Source organism: Salvelinus alpinus, chromosome 25 (genome assembly GCF_045679555.1).
Source record: "Salvelinus alpinus chromosome 25, SLU_Salpinus.1, whole genome shotgun sequence".
Classification (NCBI taxonomy): Eukaryota; Metazoa; Chordata; class Actinopteri; order Salmoniformes; family Salmonidae; genus Salvelinus; species Salvelinus alpinus.
The window spans coordinates 43,493,472-43,517,431 of NC_092110.1; the positions used below are offsets into that span (position 1 = coordinate 43,493,472).

At 46.4% G+C, this 23,960-nt stretch overlaps 1 protein-coding gene across 1 annotated transcript in view; it reads left to right on the plus strand.

Annotated features, from left to right (window-relative positions):
• LOC139554022 (tandem C2 domains nuclear protein-like) overlaps positions 1 to 23,960 on the plus strand; it is a 115,655-nt gene that overhangs the window by 87,589 nt on the left and 4,106 nt on the right. The window contains exons 9-10 of the mRNA XM_071366909.1: positions 6,870 to 7,061; positions 17,701 to 17,806. Coding sequence (XP_071223010.1) covers positions 6,870 to 7,061; positions 17,701 to 17,806 — 298 coding nt within the window. The remainder of the gene's footprint in view (positions 1 to 6,869; positions 7,062 to 17,700; positions 17,807 to 23,960) is intronic.

The following is a 23,960-nucleotide window of genomic DNA, read 5'->3' on the forward strand; positions in this document are numbered from 1 at the left end:
TAGCATGACCTCACCTATCTAAAACACTGGACCACTGGAACCAGGCTACTCTAGCATGACCTCACCTATCTAAAACACTGGGCCACTGGAACCAGGCTACTCTAGCATGACCTCACCTATCTAAAACACTGGACCACTGGAACCAGGCTACTCTAGCATGACCTCACCTATCTAAAAACACTGGACCACTGGAACCAGGCTACTCTAGCATGACCTCACCTATCTAAAACACTGGACCACTGGAACCAGGCTACTCTAGCATGACCTCACCTATCTAAAACACTGGACCACTGGAACCAGGCTACTCTAGCATGACCTCACCTATCTAAAAACACTGGACCACTGGAACCAGGCTACTCTAGCATGACCTCACCTATCTAAAACACTGGACCACTGGAACCAGGCTACTCTAGCATGACCTCACCTATCTAAAACACGGGACCACTGGAACCAGGCTACTCTAGCATGACCTCACCTATCTAAAAACACTGGACCACTGGAACCAGGCTACTCTAGCATGACCTCACCTATCTAAAACACTGGACCACTGGAACCAGGCTACTCTAGCATGACCTCACCTATCTAAAACACTGGACCACTGGAACCAGGCTACTCTAGCATGACCTCACCTATCTAAAAACACTGGACCACTGGAACCAGGCTACTCTAGCATGACCTCACCTATCTAAAACACTGGAACCAGGCTACTCTAGCATGACCTCACCTATCTAAAAACACTGGACCACTGGAACCAGGCTACTCTAGCATGACCTCACCTATCTAAAAACACTGGACCACTGGAACCAGGCTACTCTAGCATGACTTCACCTATCTAAAACACTGGACCACTGGATCCAGGCTACTCTAGCATGACCTCACCTATCTAAAACACTGGACCACTGGAACCAGGCTACTCTAGCATGACCTCACCTATCTAAAACACTGGACCACTGGAACCAGGCTACTCTAGCATGACCTCACCTATCTAAAACACTGGACCACTGGAGCCAGGCTACTCTAGCATGACCTCACCTATCTAAAAACACTGGACCACTGGAACCAGGCTACTCTAGCATGACCTCACCTATCTAAAACACTGGACCACTGGAACCAGGCTACTCTAGCATGACCTCACCTATCTAAAAACACTGGACCACTGGATCCAAGCTACTCTAGCATGACCTCACCTATCTAAAACACTGGACCACTGGAACCAGGCTACTCTAGCATGATCTCACCTATCTAAAACACTGGACCACTGGAACCAGGCTACTCTAGCATGACCTCACCTATCTAAAACACTGGACCACTGGAACCAGGCTACTCTAGCATGACCTCACCTATCTAAAAACACTGGACCACTGGAACCAGGCTACTCTAGCATGACCTCACCTATCTAAAACACTGGACCACTGGAACCAGGCTACTCTAGCATGACCTCACCTACCTAAAAACACTGGACCACTGGAACCAGGCTACTCTAGCATGACCTCACCTATCTAAAACACTGGACCACTGGAACCAGGCTACTCTAGCATGACCTCACCTATCTAAAACACTGGACCACTGGAACCAGGCTACTCTAGCATGACCTCACCTATCTAAAACACTGGACCACTGGAACCAGGCTACTCTAGCATGACCTCACCTATCTAAAACACTGGACCACTGGAACCAGGCTACTCTAGCATGACCTCACCTATCTAAAACATTGGACCACTGGAACCAGGCTACTCTAGCATGACCTCACCTATCTAAAAACACTGGACCACTGGAACCAGGCTACTCTAGCATGACCTCACCTATCTAAAAACACTGGACCACTGGAACCAGGCTACTCTAGCATGACCTCACCTATCTAAAGCACTGGACCACTGGAACCAGGCTACTCTAGCATGACCTCACCTATCTAAAACACTAGACCACTGGAACCAGGCTACTCTAGCATGACCTCCCCTATCTAAAACACTGGACCACTGGAACTAGGCTACTCTAGCATGACCTCACCTATCTAAAACACTGGACCACTGGATCCAGGCTACTCTAGCATGACCTCACCTACCTAAAAACACTGGACCACTGGAACCAGGCTACTCTAGCATGACCTCACCTATCTAAAACATTGGACCACTGGAACCAGGCTACTCTAGCATGACCTCACCTATCTAAAACACTGGACCACTGGAACCAGGCTACTCTAGCATGACCTCACCTATCTAAAACACTGGACCACTGGAACCAGGCTACTCTAGCATGACCTCACCTATCTAAAACACTGGACCACTGGAACCAGGCTACTCTAGCATGACCTCACCTATCTAAAAACACTGGACCACTGGAACCAGGCTACTCTAGCATGACCTCACCTATCTAAAACACTGGACCACTGGAACCAGGCTACTCTAGCATGACCTCACCTATCTAAAACACTGGACCACTGGAACCAGGCTACTCTAGCATGACCTCACCTACCTAAAAACACTGGACCACTGGAACCAGGCTACTCTAGCATGACCTCACCTATCTAAAACATTGGACCACTGGAACCAGGCTACTCTAGCATGACCTCACCTATCTAAAACACTGGACCACTGGAACCAGGCTACTCTAGCATGACCTCACCTATCTAAAACACTGGACCACTGGAACCAGGCTACTCTAGCATGACCTCACCTATCTAAAACACTGGACCACTGGAACCAGGCTACTCTAGCATGACCTCACCTATCTAAAACACTGGACCACTGGAACCAGGCTACTCTAGCATGACCTCACCTATCTAAAACACTGGACCACTGGAACCAGGCTACTCTAGCATGACCTCACCTATCTAAAACACTGGACCACTGGAACCAGGCTACTCTAGCATGACCTCACCTATCTAAAACACTGGACCACTGGAACCAGGCTACTCTAGCATGACCTCACCTATCTAAAACACTGGACCACTGGAACCAGGCTACTCTAGCATGACCTCACCTATCTAAAACACTGGACCACTGGAACCAGGCTACTCTAGCATGACCTCACCTATCTAAAACACTGGACCACTGGAACCAGGCTACTCTAGCATGACCTCACCTATCTAAAAACACTGGACCACTGGAACCAGGCTACTGTAGCATGACCTCACCTATCTAAAAACACTGGACCACTGGAACCAGGCTACTCTAGCATGACCTCACCTATCTAAAACACTGGACCACTGGAACCAGGCTACTCTAGCATGACCTCACCTATCTAAAACACTGGACCACTGGAACCAGGCTACTCTAGCATGACCTCACCTATCTAAAACACTGGACCACTGGAACCAGGCTACTCTAGCATGACCTCACCTATCTAAAACACTGGACCACTGGAACCAGGCTACTCTAGCATGACCTCACCTATCTAAAACACTGGACCACTGGAACCAGGCTACTCTAGCATGACCTCACCTATCTAAAACACTGGACCACTGGAACCAGGCTACTCTAGCATGACCTCACCTATCTAAAACACTGGACCACTGGAACCAGGCTACTCTAGCATGACCTCACCTATCTAAAAACACTGGACCACTGGAACCAGGCTACTCTAGCATGACCTCACCTATCTAAAACACTGGACCACTGGAACCAGGCTACTCTAGCATGACCTCACCTATCTAAAACACTGGACCACTGGAACCAGGCTACTCTAGCATGACCTCACCTATCTAAAACACTGGACCACTGGAACCAGGCTACTCTAGCATGACCTCACCTATCTAAAAACACTGGACCACTGGAACCAGGCTACTGTAGCATGACCTCACCTATCTAAAAACACTGGACCACTGGAACCAGGCTACTCTAGCATGACTTCACCTATCTAAAACACTGGACCACTGGATCCAGGCTACTCTAGCATGACCTCACCTATCTAAAACACTGGACCACTGGAACCAGGCTACTCTAGCATGACCTCACCTATCTAAAACACTGGACCACTGGAACCAGGCTACTCTAGCATGACCTCACCTATCTAAAACACTGGACCACTGGAGCCAGGCTACTCTAGCATGACCTCACCTATCTAAAAACACTGGAGCACTGGAACCAGGCTACTCTAGCATGACCTCACCTATCTAAAACACTGGACCACTGGAACCAGGCTACTCTAGCATGACCTCACCTATCTAAAAACACTGGACCACTGGATCCAGGCTACTCTAGCATGACCTCACCTATCTAAAACACTGGACCACTGGAACCAGGCTACTCTAGCATGATCTCACCTATCTAAAACACTGGACCACTGGAACCAGGCTACTCTAGCATGACCTCACCTATCTAAAACACTGGACCACTGGAACCAGGCTACTCTAGCATGACCTCACCTATCTAAAAACACTGGACCACTGGAACCAGGCTACTCTAGCATGACCTCACCTATCTAAAACACTGGACCACTGGAACCAGGCTACTCTAGCATGACCTCACCTACCTAAAAACACTGGACCACTGGAACCAGGCTACTCTAGCATGACCTCACCTATCTAAAACACTGGACCACTGGAACCAGGCTACTCTAGCATGACCTCACCTATCTAAAACACTGGACCACTGGAACCAGGCTACTCTAGCATGACCTCACCTATCTAAAACACTGGACCACTGGAACCAGGCTACTCTAGCATGACCTCACCTATCTAAAACACTGGACCACTGGAACCAGGCTACTCTAGCATGACCTCACCTATCTAAAACACTGGACCACTGGAACCAGGCTACTCTAGCATGACCTCACCTATCTAAAACACTGGACCACTGGAACCAGGCTACTCTAGCATGACCTCACCTATCTAAAAACACTGGACCACTGGAACCAGGCTACTCTAGCATGACCTCACCTATCTAAAACACTGGACCACTGGAACCAGGCTACTCTAGCATGACCTCCCCTATCTAAAACACTGGACCACTGGAACTAGGCTACTCTAGCATGACCTCACCTATCTAAAACACTGGACCACTGGATCCAGGCTACTCTAGCATGACCTCACCTACCTAAAAACACTGGACCACTGGAACCAGGCTACTCTAGCATGACCTCACCTATCTAAAACATTGGACCACTGGAACCAGGCTACTCTAGCATGACCTCACCTATCTAAAACACTGGACCACTGGAACCAGGCTACTCTAGCATGACCTCACCTATCTAAAACACTGGACCACTGGAACCAGGCTACTCTAGCATGACCTCACCTATCTAAAACACTGGACCACTGATGATCAGTTAACTAATAGCTTCACATCCAATTCAAGTAGAAGTTCTGATTAACAGGTTTCTCCCATTCTAGACATTGGTGATCTGTTTGATAGGCAACGTGTGTTGGATAGAGAGGAAAGGTCTCTGGCAGCTGATCTCATTCCTTCCTCTCCCCTGGCCGTTATATTACCTGCTCAGGGCCTGTATCCACAAAGTGTCTCTGAGTAGGAGAGCTGATCTAGGATCAGTTTAGCCTTTTAGATCATAATGAATGAGATGATATGGACAGATCCTGGACTAGAATGAATGAGATGATATGGACAGATCCTAGATCAGAATGAATGAAAGATGATATGGACAGATCCTAGATCAGAATGAATGATATGGACAGATCCTAGATCAGAATGAGATGATATGGACAGATCCTGGATCAGAATGAATGAGATGATATGGACAGATCCTAGATCAGAATGAATGATATGGACAGATCCTAGATCAGAATGAATGAAAGATGATATGGACAGATCCTAGATCAGAATGAGATGATATGGACAGATCCTAGATCAGCACTCCTTTGCTAAGATGCTTTGTGGATACATGCCCAGATCTGACCACCGCCAAGGAAGATAGAGATAGAGAGAGAGATCTCCTCAGAGCTCTTATATTCCTTAACCACATCACTGGCTTTTTAGTTGTCACTTTATCCTCTTGTCGAGCGTAGTGTTTCCGTTGTTGAGCTGTTGCAGCCCTGAAGAGTCAGACGGATTTATTAGGCCTAGAACGAGTTGGTACCGGTGAATAAAGTGCTATAGCCCAGGGAATCTAAGTGAGAACAGGGTTCATTCATTTGCTCGTTTGAGGCTCTTTGCTTCGCTAAGAGCTACAAGGAAGTAGGTAAATAAGTCAAGTAACAAAGTGATTCTCTTGTCGCAGACTATCAGACAGAGCCAGAGTGGAATACTGTCTAAGGGCTCTATTCAAGTCTTACAGATTCTACAATATAAATGTAAAGGTCATTTCACAGATTGAGCCGACATGTGCGATGTTTTTTTACCGTGAATCTACACTTAAGCAGCAACATCGCCTTTTACATTCCAATCACGCTGTACAGCTGAACTTCCACCACGGGGATTGAATAGAGCCCTTATCTTCTATCTCTGCTCCCTCCCTTTCTCTCTCCCTTTCTCTCTCCCTTTCTCTCTTCCCTCCCTCCCTCCCTCCCTCCCTCTCTCCCTCTCTCTCCCCTCCCTCCCTCCCTCTCTCTCCCCTCCCTCCCTCCCTCCCTCCCTCCCTCCCTCCCTCCCTCCCTCCCTCCCTCTCTCTCTCTCTCTCTCTCTCTCTCTCTCTCTCTCTCTCTCTCTCTCTCTCTCTCTCTCTCTCTCTCTCTCCCTCTCTCCCTCCCTCTCTTCGCCCTCCCTCCCTCCCTCCCTCCCTCCCTTCTTCCTTCCCTCCCTCCCTCCCTCCCTCTCTATCTTCTCTCTTCCCTCCCTCCCTCCCTCCCTCCCTCCCTCCCTCCCTCCCTCCCTCCCTCCCTCCCTCTCTTCTCTCTCCCCTCCCTCCCCCCTCCCTCCCTCTCTCTCTTCTCTCTCCCCTCCCTCCCTCCCTCCCTCCCTCCCTCCCCCCCCTCCTAGGACACAGTCTTCATGGAGACCTTTGTGTTTACGTTGCGACTGCAGCAGCTGCGTTGCTGTGCTCTGGTATTCCGTCTGCAGACCCACCACCCCAGGAAGAGGACGGTGGCAGAGTGTGTCCTCTCCCTCAGACAGCTGGGCCCTGAGGAGACACAGCACTGGATGGAGCTCAGCCCCTCCTCCAAGACCACAGTAAGTATGGATTTATACAGCATAGAAATAGAATGTCTAGAATGTACATTCCAACTCAGTGGCCTTGTGGTTAGTGTCCGCCCTGAGGCTGGAAGGTTGTGGAGTTCGATCCCTGGCCGAGTCATTAAGATTGAGTTCATTTTATTGGTCAATTGTGCATAAAGGTCCAACCGAAATTTGACTTCCACTTATAGCCCAACCCCTTCAAAAGACTGGTACATCAAGCTGCCTCACTACAGAAACAGTAGATAGACTAGTGTCCTGTCCATGGGGTGTCCTGGTACATCAAGCTCTCTCACTACAGAAACAGGAGATATATTAGTGTCCTGTCCAGGGGGTGTTCTGTACATCAAGCTGTCTCACTACAGAAACAGGAGATAGACTAGTGTCCTGTCCATGGGTTTGTAAACATCTGTAAACACCCAGATCCTAAACCTACAAGTTTGGAACGGTTATGGAACTGTACTTAACCATAACAGGACCATGTCCTTCTGCATATTGTTGTTGTCATGCCTCAACATGTCCATCTCCTGGCTGAAATGGGTCTGTGATCATACACCTGGCTGAAATGGGTCATACACCTGGCTGAAATGGGTCTGTGATCATACACCTGGCTGAAATGGGTCATACACCTGGCTGAAATGAGTCATACACCTGGCTGAAATGGGTCATACACCTGGCTGAAATGGGTCATACACCTGGCTGAAATGAGTCATACACCTGGCTGAAATGAGTCATACACCTGGCTGAAATGGGTCATACACCTGGCTGAAATGAGTCATACACCTGGCTGAAATGGGTCATACACCTGGCTGAAATGGGTCATACACCTGGCTGAAATGGGTCATACACCTGGCTGAAATGAGTCATACACCTGGCTGACATGGGTCATACACCTGGCTGAAATGAGTCATACACCTGGATGAAATGAGTCATACACCTGGCTGAAATGGGTCATACACCTGGCTGAAATGAGTCATACACCTGGCTGAAATGGGTCATACACCTGGCTGAAATGGGTCATACACCTGGCTGAAATGGGTCATACACCTGGCTGAAATGGGTCATACACCTGGCTGAAATGGGTCATACACCTGGCTGAAATGAGTCATACACCTGGCTGAAATGGGTCATACACCTGGCTGAAATGAGTCATACACCTGGCTGAAATGGGTCATACACCTGGCTGAAATGGGTCATACACCTGGCTGAAATGGGTCATACACCTGGCTGAAATGGGTCATACACCTGGCTGAAATGGGTCACACACCTGGCTGAAATGGGTCATACACCTGGCTGAAATGGGTCACACACCTGGCTGAAATGGGTCACACCTGGCTGAAATGGGTCATACACCTGGCTGAAATGAGTCATACACCTGGCTGAAATGAGTCATACACCTGGCTGAAATGGGTCATACACCTGGCTGAAATGGGTCATACACCTGGCTGAAATGAGTCATACACCTGGCTGAAATGGGTCATACACCTGGCTGAAATGAGTCATACACCTGGCTGAAATGGGTCATACACCTGGCTGAAATGGGTCATACACCTGGCTGAAATGGGTCATACACCTGGCTGAAATGAGTCATACACCTGGCTGACATGGGTCATACACCTGGCTGAAATGAGTCATACACCTGGCTGAAATGAGTCATACACCTGGCTGAAATGGGTCACACATGGCTGAAATGAGTCATACACCTGGCTGAAATGGGTCATACACCTGGCTGAAATGGGTCATACACCTGGCTGAAATGGGTCATACACCTGGCTGAAATGGGTCATACACCTGGCTGAAATGGGTCATACACCTGGCTGAAATGAGTCATACACCTGGATGAAATGGGTCATACACCTGGCTGAAATGAGTCATACACCTGGCTGAAATGGGTCATACACCTGGCTGAAATGGGTCATACACCTGGCTGAAATGGGTCATACACCTGGCTGAAATGGGTCATACACCTGGCTGAAATGGGTCATACACCTGGCTGAAATGGGTCATACACCTGGCTGAAATGGGTCACACACCTGGCTGAAATGGGTCACACCTGGCTGAAATGGGTCACACACCTGGCTGAAATGGGTCACACACCTGGCTGAAATGGGTCATACACCTGGCTGAAATGGGTCACACACCTGGCTGAAATGGGTCATACACCTGGCTGAAATGGGTCATACACCTGGCTGAAATGGGTCTGTGATCATACACCTGGCTGAAATGGGTCATACACCTGACTGAAATGGGTCTGTGATCAAACAACTGGCTGAAATGGGTCTGTGATCAAACACCTGGCTGAAATGGGTCATACACCTGGCTGAAATGGGTCTGTGATCATACACCTGGCTGAAATGGGTCATACACCTGGCTGAAATGGGTCTGTGATCAAACACCTGGCTGAAATGGGTCTGTGATCAAACACCTGGCTGAAACGGGTCTGAATATGTTCAACTGAAATGTGTCTTCCGCACCTCTCTGAATCAGAGAGGTGCGGGGGGGCTGCCTTAATCGATTGTGTTTAAAGACTATGCTTAAACAAATAATGTTCTGTGGACATATGGTATGATTGTGAAACATGTTGAGATAATGCATACTGTATTTACATCTGAGAACATACAGTGCCTTCAGGAAGTATTCAGACCCCTTGACTTGTTCCACGTTTTGTTACGTTACAGCCTTATTCTAAAAGGGATTCAATAGTTTTTTTCCTCATCAATCTACACACAATACCCCATAATGACATCACAATACCCTATAATGACATCACAATACCCCATAATGACATCACAATACCCCATAATGACATCACAATGCCCCATAATGACATCACAATACCCAATATTGACAAAGCAAAAACAGGTTTTTAGAATTTGTTGCTAATTTATATATATTTTTTAAATATATGAAATATCACATTTACGTAATTATTCAGACCATTTTCTCAGAACTTTGTTGAAGCACGTTTGGCAGCGATTACAGCCTTGAGTCTTCTTGGGTATGACGCTACAAGCTTGGCACACCTGTATTTGGGGAGTTTCTCCCATTCTTCTCTGCAGATCATCTCAAGCTGGATGGGGAGCGTTGCTGCACAGTTATTTTCAGATCTCTCCAGAGATGTTCGATCGGGTTCAAGTTCAGACTCAAGGACATTCAGAGACTCGCCCCAAAGCCACTCCTGTGTTGTCTTGGCTGTGTGCTTAGGGTTGTTGTTCTGTTGAAAGGTGAACCTTCACCCCAGTCTGAGTTCCTGAGTGCTCTGGAGCAGGTTTTCATCAAGGATCTCTCTGTACTTTGCTCTGTTCATCTTTGCCTTGATCCTGACTAGTCTCCAAGTTCCTGCCGCTGACAAACACCCCCACAGCATGATGCTGCCACCACCATGCTTCACCGTAGGGATGGTGCCAGGTTTCCTCCAGACGTGACGCTTGGCATTCACGCCAAAGAGTTCAATCTTGGTTTCATCAGACCAAAGAATCTTGTTTCTCATGGTCTGAGAGTCTTTAGGTGCCTTTTGGCAAACTCCAAGCGAGCTGTCATGTGTCTTTTACTGAGGAGTGGCTTCCGTCTGGCCACTCTACCATAAATGCCTGATTGGTGGAGTACTGCAGAGATGGTTGTCCTTCTGGAAGGTTCTCCCATCTACACAGAGGAACTCTAGAGCTCTGTCAGAGTGACCATCAGGTTCTTGGTCCCCAATTGCTCAGTCTTGGTGGTTCCAAACGTCTTCCATTTAAGAATGATGGAGGCCGCTGTGTTCTTGTGGACCTTCAATGCTGCAGACATTTGTTGGTACCCTTCCCCAGATCTGTGCCTCGACACAATCGTGTTTCGGAGCTCTACGGACAATTCCTTCAACCTCATGGCTTGGTTTTTTCTCTGACATGCACTGTCAACTGTGGGACCTTATATAGACAGGTGTGTGCCTTTCCAAATCATGTCCAATCAATTGAATTTACCACAGGTGGACTCCAATCAAGTTGTAGAAACATCTCAAGGATCATCAATGGAAACAGGATGCACCTGAGCTCAATTTCGAGTCTCATAGCAAAGGGTCTGAATACTTAAGTAAGGTATTTTCGTTTTTTTAAATTTGTAATACATTTGCAAAAATCTCTAAAAACCTGTTTGCTTTGTCATTATGGGATATTGTGTGTAGATTGCTGAGGATGTATAAAAAAAATATATAATCCATTTTAGAATAAGGCTGTAATGTAACAAAAAGTGGAAAAAGTCAAGGGGTCTGAATACTTTCCGAAGGCAAATCCCATTCTGCCTGTAGTTTGGTGTAGTCGTCGTCGTTGGTCTCTGGCCAAGAGGAAATGCCTGTAGAATAGAAAAAGCCTATGACGTTGTCATTTAAATTTGTAATCTATTCCTTGTGCCTATGGAGATCTTCCTATTATAACTCCTTATCAGGACAGTGTGTAAAGAACAAAACGTACGTCTGCCAAGTCATGAAACAACGTTGTTCTTTGTTGATCTATTGCAGGCTGTTGGCATATTGAGGAACATGCCAATATTGATATATTGATGGAGCCTCTCCGGGGTTGAATAATCTGGGAGTGGGGATTTTTTTTTTTGACGTTTTAGGGAAACAGAAACTGGAGGTGAAAGGTTTATTGGAAAAAGCCATCAGGCTGGGGTTGGGATGGATGGTGGAATTGTGAGGCCTGGAAAGTAGGTCAAACCTCAAACAATTCAGGGGAGAAAGAGAGAGAGGCACAGAGAGAGAGACACAGAGAGAGAGACACAGAGAGAGGCACAGAGAGAGAGAGACAGAGAGAGAGACACAGAGAGAGGCACAGAGAGAGAGACACAGAGAGAGAGACACAGAGAGAGAGGCACAGAGAGAGAGACACAGAGAGAGAGAGACACAGAGAGAGAGAGACACAGAGAGAGAGAGACACACACAGAAAGAGACACAGAGAGACACATAGAGAGAGAGAGATAATATTAGAGACACATATTTCCCTCAGATTACACAGATCCACAAAGAATTTGAAACAAACTCAATTTTGATAAACTCCCATATCTACTGGGTGAAATATCACAGTGTGTTATCACAGCAGCAAGATTTGTGACCTGTTGCCACAAGAAAAGGGCAACCAGCGAAGAACAAACACCATTGTAAATACAACCCATATTAATGTTTATTTATTTTCCCTTTTTGTACTTTAACTATTTGCACATCGTTACAACACCGTATACAGACATATAATATGACATTTGAAATGTCTTTATTCTTTTGGAACTTCTGTGATTGTAATGTTTACTGTTCATTTGTATTGTTTTTATTTCACTTTTTGTTTATTAGCAATGTTAACATATGTTTCCCATGCCAATAAAGCCATTGAATTGAGAGAGAGAGAGAGAGAGAGAGAGAGAGAGAGAGAGAGAGAGAGAGAGAGAGAGAGAGAGAGAGAGAGAGAGAGAGAGAGAGAGAGAGAGAGAGAGAGAGAGAGAGAGAGAGAGAGAGAGAGAGAGAGAGAGAGAGAGAGAGAGAGAGAGAGAGAGAGAGAGAGATTTCGTAGCAGGATTTCATTAAAGCGTCAGGATTACTGTCCCGCTCCTTGAAAGAGTTCTAGCCTTTACTGTCCTGCTCCTTGAAAGAGTTCTAGCCTTTACTGTCCTGCTCCTTGAAAGAGTTGTAGCCTTTACTGTCCCGCTCCTTGAAAGAGTTCTAGCCTTTACTGTCCCGCTCCTTGTAAGAGTTCTAGCCTTTACTGTCCTGCTCCTTGAAAGAGTTCTAGCCTTTACTGTCCTGCTCCTTGAAAGAGTTTTAGCCTTTACTGTCCTGTTTCTTGAAAGAGTTGTAGCCTTTACTGTCCTGCTCCTTGAAAGAGTTGTAGCCTTTACTGTCCTGCTCCTTGAAAGAGTTGTAGCCTTTACTGTCCTGCTCCTTGAAAGAGTTGTAGCCTTTACTGTCCTGCTCCTTGAAAGAGTTCTAGCCTTTACTGTCCTGCTCCTTGAAAGAGTTCTAGCCTTTACTGTCCTGCTCCTTGAAAGAGTTGTAGCCTTTACTGTCCTGCTCCTTGAAAGAGTTCTAGCCTTTACTGTCCTGTTTCTTGAAAGAGTTGTAGCCTTTACTGTCCTGTTTCTTGAAAGAGTTCTAGCCTTTACTGTCCTGCTCCTTGAAAGAGTTGTAGCCTTTACTGTCCTGCTCCTTGAAAGAGTTTTAGCCTTTACTGTCCCGCTCCTTGAAAGAGTTCTAGCCTTTACTGTCCCGCTCCTTGAAAGAGTTCTAGCCTTTACTGTCCCGCTCCTTGAAAGAGTTCTAGCCTTTACTGTCCTGCTCCTTGAAAGAGTTTTAGCCTTTACTGTCCTGTTTCTTGAAAGAGTTGTAGCCTTTACTGTCCTGCTCCTTGAAAGAGTTGTAGCCTTTACTGTCCTGCTCCTTGAAAGAGTTGTAGCCTTTACTGTCCTGCTCCTTGAAAGAGTTCTAGCCTTTACTGTCCTGCTCCTTGAAAGAGTTCTAGCCTTTACTGTCCTGCTCCTTGAAAGAGTTCTAGCCTTTACTGTCCTGCTCCTTGAAAGAGTTGTAGCCTTTACTGTCCTGCTCCTTGAAAGAGTTCTAGCCTTTACTGTCCTGCTCCTTGAAAGAGTTCTAGCCTTTACTGTCCTGTTTCTTGAAAGAGTTGTAGCCTTTACTGTCCTGCTCCTTGAAAGAGTTGTAGCCTTTACTGTCCTGCTCCTTGAAAGAGTTGTAGCCTTTACTGTCCTGCTCCTTGAAAGAGTTGTAGCCTTTACTGTCCTGCTCCTTGAAAGAGTTCTAGCCTTTACTGTCCTGCTCCTTGAAAGAGTTCTAGCCTTTACTGTCCTGCTCCTTGAAAGAGTTGTAGCCTTTACTGTCCTGCTCCTTGAAAGAGTTCTAGCCTTTACTGTCCTGTTTCTTGAAAGAGTTCTAGCCTTTACTGTCCTGTTTCTTGAAAGAGTTTTAGCCTTTACTGTCCTGTTTCTTGAAAGAGTTCTAGCCTTTACTGTCCTGTTTCTTGAAAGAGTTCTAGCCTTTACTGTCCTGTTTCTTGAAAGAGTTCTAGCCTTTACTGTCCTGTTTCTTGAAAGAGTTCTAGCCTTTACTGTCCTGTTTCTTGAAAGAGTTGTAGCCTTTACTGTCCTGCTCCTTGAAAGAGTTGTAGCCTTTACTGTCCTGCTCCTTGAAAGAGTTGTAGCCTTTACTGTCCTGCTCCTTGAAAGAGTTGTAGCCTTTACTGTCCTGCTCCTTGAAAGAGTTGTAGCCTTTACTGTCCTGCTCCTTGAAAGAGTTCTAGCCTTTACTGTCCTGTTTCTTGAAAGAGTTTTAGCCTTTACTGTCCTGTTTCTTGAAAGAGTTCTAGCCTTTACTGTCCTGTTTCTTGAAAGAGTTCTAGCCTTTACTGTCCTGTTTCTTGAAAGAGTTCTAGCCTTTACTGTCCTGTTTCTTGAAAGAGTTCTAGCCTTTACTGTCCTGCTCCTTGAAAGAGTTCTAGCCTTTACTGTCCTGTTTCTTGAAAGAGTTCTAGCCTTTACTGTCCCGCTCCTTGAAAGAGTTCTAGCCTTTACTGTCCCGCTCCTTGAAAGAGTTCTAGCCTTTACTGTCCTGCTCCTTGAAAGAGTTCTAGCCTTTACTGTCCTGCTCCTTGAAAGAGTTTTAGCCTTTACTGTCCTGTTTCTTGAAAGAGTTGTAGCCTTTACTGTCCTGCTCCTTGAAAGAGTTGTAGCCTTTACTGTCCTGCTCCTTGAAAGAGTTGTAGCCTTTACTGTCCTGCTCCTTGAAAGAGTTGTAGCCTTTACTGTCCTGCTCCTTGAAAGAGTTCTAGCCTTTACTGTCCTGCTCCTTGAAAGAGTTGTAGCCTTTACTGTCCTGCTCCTTGAAAGAGTTCTAGCCTTTACTGTCCTGTTTCTTGAAAGAGTTGTAGCCTTTACTGTCCTGTTTCTTGAAAGAGTTTTAGCCTTTACTGTCCTGTTTCTTGAAAGAGTTCTAGCCTTTACTGTCCTGTTTCTTGAAAGAGTTCTAGCCTTTACTGTCCTGTTTCTTGAAAGAGTTGTAGCCTTTACTGTCCTGTTTCTTGAAAGAGTTCTAGCCTTTACTGTCCTGTTTCTTGAAAGAGTTCTAGCCTTTACTGTCCTGTTTCTTGATAGAGTTCTAGCCTTTACTGTCCTGTTTCTTGAAAGAGTTCTAGCCTTTACTGTCCTGTTTCTTGAAAGAGTTCTAGCCTTTACTGTCCTGCTCCTTGAAAGAGTTCTAGCCTTTACTGTCCTGTTTCTTGAAAGAGTTGTAGCCTTTACTGTCCCGCTCCTTGAAAGAGTTCTAGCCTTTACTGTCCTGCTCCTTGAAAGAATTGTAGCCTTTACTGTCCTGCTCCTTGTGTGCTAGCGAAACAGTCCTGTAGCTTAGCGTCCGCTTCATTGGACCACTTCTGTGTCGAGCGTGTCACTGGTACTTCCTGTTTCAGTTTTGAGCTTGTAAGCAGGAATCAGGAGGATAGAGTTATGGTCAGATTTGCCAAATGGAAGGGCCTCCCGAGTGGCGCTGTGGTCTAAGCCACTGCATCGCAGTGCTAGCTGTGCCACTAGAGATCTTGGTTCGAGTCCAGGCTCTGTCGCAGCCGGCGGCGTCCGGGAGACCAATGAGGCGGCACACAATTGGCCCAGCGTCGTCCGGGTTAGGAGAGGGTTAAATAGTGGCGGGCTGGGCGCAGTGCACGCTGACACGGTCGCCAGGTATACAGGGTTTCCTCCGACACATTGGTGCGGCTGGCTTCTGGGCATTATGTCAAGAAGTAGTGCGGCTTGGTTGAGTTGAGTTTCGGAGGACGCGCGGCGCTTGACCTTTGCCTCTCCCGAGTCCGTACGGGAGTTGCAGCGATGGGACGAGACTTTAACTACCAATTGGATACCACGAAAAAGGGGTAAAGAATGTTTTATAATAAAAACAAAAATAAGATTTGCCAAATGGAGGGCGAGTGAGAGCTTTGTATGCATCTCTGTGTGTGGAGTAAAGGTCATCTAGTGTTTTTTTTTCACCTTTAGTTGCACAGGTAAACATACTGGTAAAAATGAGGTCAGACAGATTTCAGTTTCCCTGCATTAAAGTCCACGGCCACTAGGACGGCGCCTCTGAATTAGCTTTTTCTTGTTTACTTCTGGCCAGAAACAGCTCGTTGAGTGTGGTTTTAGTGCCAGCATCATTTTGTGGTGGTAAATAGAAGGCTATGAAGAATATAGATACAAACTCTCTTGGTTGGTAGTGTGGTCTACAGCTCTTCGACCCCTGGAACGGCGTCTCCTCCTCATACGAATTATGGGGATTTGGGCCTGGTCTGGGAGGAAAGGGCTGCCTTAATCGACATCCACGTCTTCGGCACCTGGGGAACAGTGAGTTAACTGCCTTGCTCAGGGGCAGAACTACAGATTTTTACCTTGCCAGCTCGAGGATTCGATCTAGCAACCTTTCGGTTACTCGTCCAATGTTCTAAGAGCAGTATATACTTCGGGTCAGACTCATTAAAGGAAAAATACATAGAATTGCTGTTCTGATTGATCACAAGGGCTTCCGAGTGGCGCATCTCAGTGCTAGAGGCGTCACTACAGACCCTGGTTCGATCCCGGGCTGTATCCCAACCGGCCGTGATCGGGAGTCCCATAGGGCTGCGCAAAATTGGTCTAGCGTCGTCCGGGTTAGCAGAGGGTTTGGCCGGGGTAGGCCGTCATTGTAAAGTAAGAATTTGTTCTTAACTGACTTGCCTGGTTAAATAAATAAAATAAAATATGGAGAGTGGTACTCAGTGATGTGTCGTTTCGGATTTTCCCCAAACATAATGCTTTGTATTCAGGACATAAAGTACATTTCTTTGCCACATTTTTTGCAGTTTTTCTTTAATCAATTAGGTTAGTATTGTGGAGTAACTAGATGTTGTTGATCCATCCTCAGTTTTCTCCTATCACAGCCATTGAACTCTGTAACTGTTTTAAAGTCACCATTGGCCTCATGGTGAAATCCCTGAGCTGTTTCCTTCCTCTCCTGCAACTGAGTTAGGCCTGTATCTTTGTAGTGACTGGGTGCATTGATACACCATACAAAGCGTAATTAATAACTTCACCAGGCTCAAAGGCATATTCAATGTCTGCTTTTAAAAAAATCTACCAGTAGGTGGCCTTCTTTGCGAGGCATTGGAAAACCTCCCTGGTCTTTGTGGTTGAATCTGTGTTTGAAATTCACTGCTTGACTGAAGGACCATACAGTTAATTGTGTGTGTGGAGTACAGAGATGAGATAGTCATTCAAAAATCATCTTCATTATTATTGCACACAGAGTGAGTCCATGGGACTTATTATTTGACTTGTTAAGCAAATGTTTACTACTGAACTTATTTAGGCTTGCCATAACAAAGGGGTTAAATACTTATTGACTTATTGACATTTCAGCCTTTTATTTATATTAATTTGTAGATATAATTCCACTTGATGGGGTACTGTGTGAAGGCCAGTGGGTGTGAATAGTTCCTGATGGCACTGTAGCTACCTAACCAAGTACAGCCATCTGGGAGAGGGACCAGTATGTTCAGCAACATGAAGTTGGTAGAATTCTTTTTTTTTAACTGTAGAAACGTGTACCTACTGTCTCCAGCGTCTGATGTTCTCACTCCTTCTCCAGGTGTGTCACGCTGAGCTGCACCTGGCCACCTGTTTCCAGCCTGTTAACGGACGTATCCAACTGCAGGTTCTCGCTGCCCAGAACCTCCCAGCTCCACTCAGCCAGGGTAGGGGTCTACATAGTATGTTATATATCTGTTATAACCTCCCTGCTCCACTCAGCCAGGGTAGGGGTCTACATAGTCTGTTATATATCTGTTATAACCTCCCTGCTCCACTCAGCCAGGGCAGGGGTCTACATAGTCTGTTATATATCTGTTATAACCTCCCTGCTCCACTCAGCCAGGGTAGGGGTCTACATAGTCTGTTATATATCTGTTATAACCTCCCTGTTCCACTCAGCCTGGGTAGGGGTCTACATAGTCTGTAATATATCTGTTATAACCTCCCAGCTCCACTCAGCCAGGGTAGGTGTCTACATAGTCTGTTATATATCTGTTATAACCTCCCTGCTCCACTCAGCCAGGGTAGGGGTCTATATAGTCTGTTATATACCTGTTATAACCTCCCTGCTCCACTCAGCCAGGGTAGGGGTCTACATAGTCTGTTATATATCTGTTATAACCTCACTGTTCCACTCAGCCAGGGTAGGGGTCTACATAGTCTGTTATATATCTGTTATAACCTCCCTGCTCCACTCAGCCAGGGTAGGGGTCTACATAGTCTGTTATATATCTGTTATAACCTCCCTGCTCCACTCAGCCAGGGTAGGGGTCTACATAGTCTGTTATATATCTGTTATAACCTCCCTGCTCCACTCAGCCAGGGTAGGGGTCTATATAGTCTGTTATATACCTGTTATAACCTCCCTGCTCCACTCAGCCAGGGTAGGGGTCTACATAGTCTGTTATATATCTGTTATAACCTCACTGTTCCACTCAGCCAGGGTAGGGGTCTACATAGTCTGTTATATATCTGTTATAACCTCCCTGCTCCACTCAGCCAGGGTAGGGGTCTACATAGTCTGTTATAACCTCCCTGCTGAAGCTCGCATCCGCTACAAGACCATGGTGCTCGCCTACGGAGCTGTGAGGGGAACGGCACCTCCGTACCTTCAGGCTCTGATCAGGCCCTACACCCAAACAAGGGCACTGCGTTCATCCACCTCTGGCCTGCTCGCCTCCCTACCTCTGAGGAAGTACAGCTCCCGCTCAGCCCAGTCAAAACTGTTCGCTGCTCTGGCACCCCAATGGTGGAACAAACTCCCCCACGACGCCAGGTCAGCGGAATCAATCACCACCTTCCGGAGACACCTGAAACCCCACCTCTTTAAGGAATACCTAGGATAGGATAAAGTAATCCTTCTAACCCCCCCCCCCCCCCCCCTTAGAGTTAGATGCACTATTGTAAAGTGGTTGTTCCACTGGACATCATAAGGTGAATGCACCACCTTGTAAGTCGCTCTGGATAAGAGCGTCTGCTAAATGACTTAAATGTAAATGTAAATGTAATGCTCCACTCAGCCAGGGTAGGGGTGAACATAGTCTGTTATAACCTCCCTGTTCCACTCAGCCAGGGTAGGGGTCTACATAGTCTGTTATATATCTGTTATAACCTCCCTGCTCCACTCAGCCAGGGTAGGGGTCTACGTAGTCTGTTATATATCTGTTATAACCTCCCTGTTCCACTCAGCCAGGGTAGGGGTCTACATAGTCTGTTATATATTTGTCATAACCTCCCAGCTCCACTTAGCCAGGGTAGGGGTCTACATAGTCTGTTATATATCTGTTATAACCTCCCAGCTCCACTCAGCCAGGGTAGGGGTCTACATAGTCTGTTATATATCTGTTATAACCTCCCTGCTCCACTCAGCCAGGGTAGGGGTCTACATAGTCTGAAATATATATCTGTTATAACCTCCCTGTTCCACTCAGCCAGGGTAGGGGTCTACATAGTCTGTTATATATCTGTTATAACCTCCCTGCTCCACTCAGCCAGGGTAGGGGTCTACATAGTCTGTTATATATCTGTTATAACCTCCCTGGTCCACTCAGCCAGGGTAGGGGTCTACTTAGTCTGTTATATATCTGTTATAACCTCCCTGCTCCACTCAGCCAGGGTAGGGGTCTACATAGTCTGTTATATACCTGTTATAACCTCCCTGTTCCACTCAGCCAGGGTAGGGGTCTACATAGTCTGTTATATATCTGTTATAATCTCCCTGTTCCACTCAGCCAGGGTAGGGGTTTACATAGTCTGTTATATATCTGTTATAACCTCCCAGCTCCACTCAGCCAGGGTAGGGGTCTACATAGTCTGTTATATATCTGTTATAACCTCCCTGTTCCACTCAGCCAGGGTAGGGGTCTACATAGTCGGTTATATATCTGTTATAACCTCCCAGCTCCACTCAGCCAGGGTAGGGGTCTACATAGTCTGATATATATCTGTTATAACCTCCCTGTTCCACTCAGCCAGGGTAGGGGTCTACATAGTCTGTTATATATCTGTTATAACCTCCCAGCTCCACTCAGCCAGGGTAGGGGTCTACATAGTCTGTTATATATCTGTTATAACCTCCCTGTTCCACTCAGCCAGGGTAGGGGTCTACATAGTATGTTATATATCTGTTATAACCTCCCTGCTCCACTCAGCCAGGGTAGGGGTCTACATAGTCTGTTATATATCTGTTATAACCTCCCAGCTCCACTCAGCCAGGGTAAGGGTCTACATAGTCTGTTATATATCTGTTATAACCTCCCTGCTCCACTCAGCCAGGGTAGGGGTCTACATAGTCTGTTATATATCTGTTATAAACTCCCTGCTCCACTCAACCAGGGTAGGGGTCTACATAGTCTGATATATATCTGTTATAACCTCCCTGTTCCACTCATCCAGGGTAGGGGTCTACATAGTCTGTTATATATCTGTTATAACCTCCCTGCTCCACTCAGCCAGGGTAGGGGTCTACATAGTCTGTTATATATCTGTTATAACCTCCCTGGTCCACTCAGCCAGGGTAGGGGTCTACTTAGTCTGTTATATATCTGTTATAACCTCCCTGCTCCACTCAGCCAGGGTAGGGGTCTACATAGTCTGTTATATATCTGTTATAACCTCCCTGCTCCACTCAGCCAGGGTAGGGGTCTACATAGTCTGATATATATCTGTTATAACCTCCCTGTTCCACTCAGCCAGGGTAGGGGTCTACATAGTCTGTTATATATCTGTTATAACCTCCCTGCTCCACTCAGCCAGGGTAGGGGTCTACATAGTCTGTTATATATCTGTTATAACCTCCCTGGTCCACTCAGCCAGGGTAGGGGTCTACTTAGTCTGTTATATATCTGTTATAACCTCCCTGCTCCACTCAGCCAGGGTAGGGGTCTACATAGTCTGTTATATACCTGTTATAACCTCCCTGTTCCACTCAGCCAGGGTAGGGGTCTACATAGTCTGTTATATACCTGTTATAACCTCCCTGCTCCACTCAGCCAGGGTAGGGGTCTACATAGTCTGTTATATATCTGTTATAACCTCCCTGTTCCACTCAGCCAGGGTAGGGGTCTACATAGTCTGTTATATATCTGTTATAACCTCCCTGCTCCACTCAGCCAGGGTAGGGGTCTACATAGTCTGTTATATATCTGTTATAACCTCCCTGTTCCACTCAGCCAGGGTAGGGGTCTACATAGTCTGTTATATATCTGTTATAACCTCCCTGCTCCACTCAGCCAGGGTAGGGGTCTACATAATCTGTTATATATCTGTTATAACCTCCCTGCTCCACTCAGCCAGGGTAGGGGTCTACATAGTCTGTTATATATCTGTTATAACTTCCCTGTTCCACTCAGCCAGGGTAGGGGTCTACATAGTCTGTTATATATCTGTTATAACCTCCCTGCTCCACTCAGCCAGGGTAGGGGTCTACATAGTCTGTTATATATCTGTTATAACCTCCCAGCTCCACTCAGCCAGGGTAGGGGTCTACATAGTCTGTTATATATCTGTTATAACCTCCCTGCTCCACTCAGCCAGGGTAGGGGTCTACATAGTCTGATATATATCTGTTATAACCTCCTTGTTCCACTCAGCCAGGGTAGGGGTCTACATAGTCTGTTATATATCTGTTATAACCTCCCAGCTCCACTCAGCCAGGGTAGGGGTCTACATAGTCTGTTATATATCTGTTATAACCTCCCTGTTCCACTCAGCCAGGGTAGGGGTCTACATAGTATGTTATATATCTGTTATAACCTCCCTGCTCCACTCAGCCAGGGTAGGGGTCTACATAGTCTGTTATATATCTGTTATAACCTCCCAGCTCCACTCAGCCAGGGTAAGGGTCTACATAGTCTGTTATATATCTGTTATAACCTCCCTGCTCCACTCAGCCAGGGTAGGGGTCTACATAGTCTGTTATATATCTGTTATAAACTCCCTGCTCCACTCAACCAGGGTAGGGGTCTACATAGTCTGATATATATCTGTTATAACCTCCCTGTTCCACTCATCCAGGGTAGGGGTCTACATAGTCTGTTATATATCTGTTATAACCTCCCTGCTCCACTCAGCCAGGGTAGGGGTCTACATAGTCTGTTATATATCTGTTATAACCTCCCTGGTCCACTCAGCCAGGGTAGGGGTCTACTTAGTCTGTTATATATCTGTTATAACCTCCCTGCTCCACTCAGCCAGGGTAGGGACTACATAGTCTGTTATATATCTGTTATAACCTCCCTGCTCCACTCAGCCAGGGTAGGGGTCTACATAGTCTGTTATATATCTGTTATAACCTCCCTGCTCCACTCAGCCAGGGTAGGGGTCTACATAGTCTGTTATATATCTGTTATAACCTCCCTGTTCCACTCAGCCAGGGTAGGGGTCTACATAGTCTGTTATATATCTGTTATAACCTCCCTGCTCCACTCAGCCAGGGTAGGGGTCTACATAGTCTGTTATATATCTGTTATAACCTCCCTGCTCCACTCAGCCAGGGTAGGGGTCTACATAGTCTGTTATATATCTGTTATAACCTCCCTGTTCCACTCAGCCAGGGTAGGGGTCTACATAGTCTGTTATATATCTGTTATAACCTCCCTGTTCCACTCAGCCAGGGTAGGGGTCTACATAGTCTGTTATATATCTGTTATAACCTCCCAGCTCCACTCAGCCAGGGTAGGGGTCTACATAGTCTGTTATATATCTGTTATAACCTCCCTGTTCCACTCAGCCAGGGTAGGGGTCTACATAGTCGGTTATATATCTGTTATAACCTCCCTGCTCCACTCAGCCAGGGTAGGGGTCTACATAGTCATATATATATCTTTTATAACCTCCCTGTTCCACTCAGCCAGGGTAGGGGTCTACATAGTCTGTTATATATCTGTTATAACCTCCCAGCTCCACTCAGCCAGGGTAGGGGTCTACATAGTCTGTTATATATCTATTATAACCTCCCTGTTCCACTCAGCCAGGGTAGGGGTCTACATAGTATGTTATATATCTGTTATAACCTCCCTGCTCCACTCAGCCAGGGTAGGGGTCTACATAGTCTGTTATATATCTGTTATAACCTCCCAGCTCCACTCAGCCAGGGTAGGGGTCTACGTAGTCTGTTATATATCTGTTATAACCTCCCTGATCCACTCAGCCAGGGTAGGGGTCTACATAGTCTGTTATATATATGTTATAACCTCCCAGCTCCACTCAGCCAGGGTAGGGGTCTACATAGTCTGTTATATATCTGTTATAACCTCCCTGTTCCACTCAGCCAGGGTACGGGTCTACATAGTCTGTTATATATCTGTCATAACCTCCCAGCTCCACTCAGCCAGGGTAGGGGTCTACATAGTCTGTTATATATCTGTTATAAACTCCCTGTTCCACTCAGCCAGGGTAGGGGTCTACATAGTCTGTTATATACCTGTTATAACCTCCCTGTTCCACTCAGCCAGGGTAGGGGTCTACATAGTCTGTTATATATCTGTTATAACCTCCCTGCTCCACTCAGCCAGGGTAGGGGTCTACATAGTCTGTTATATATCTGTTATAACCTCCCTGTTCCTCTCAGCTAGGGTAGGGGTCTACATAGTCTGTTATATACCTGTTATAACCTCCCTGCTCCACTCAGCCAGGGTAGGGGTCTACATAGTCTTTTATATATCTGTTATAACCTCCCTGCTCCACTCAGCCAGGGTAGGGGTCTACATAGTCTGTTATATATCTGTTATAACCTCCCTGTTCCACTCAGCCAGGGTAGGGGTCTACATAGTCTGTTATATATCTGTTACAACCTCCCTGTTCCACTCAGCCAGGGAA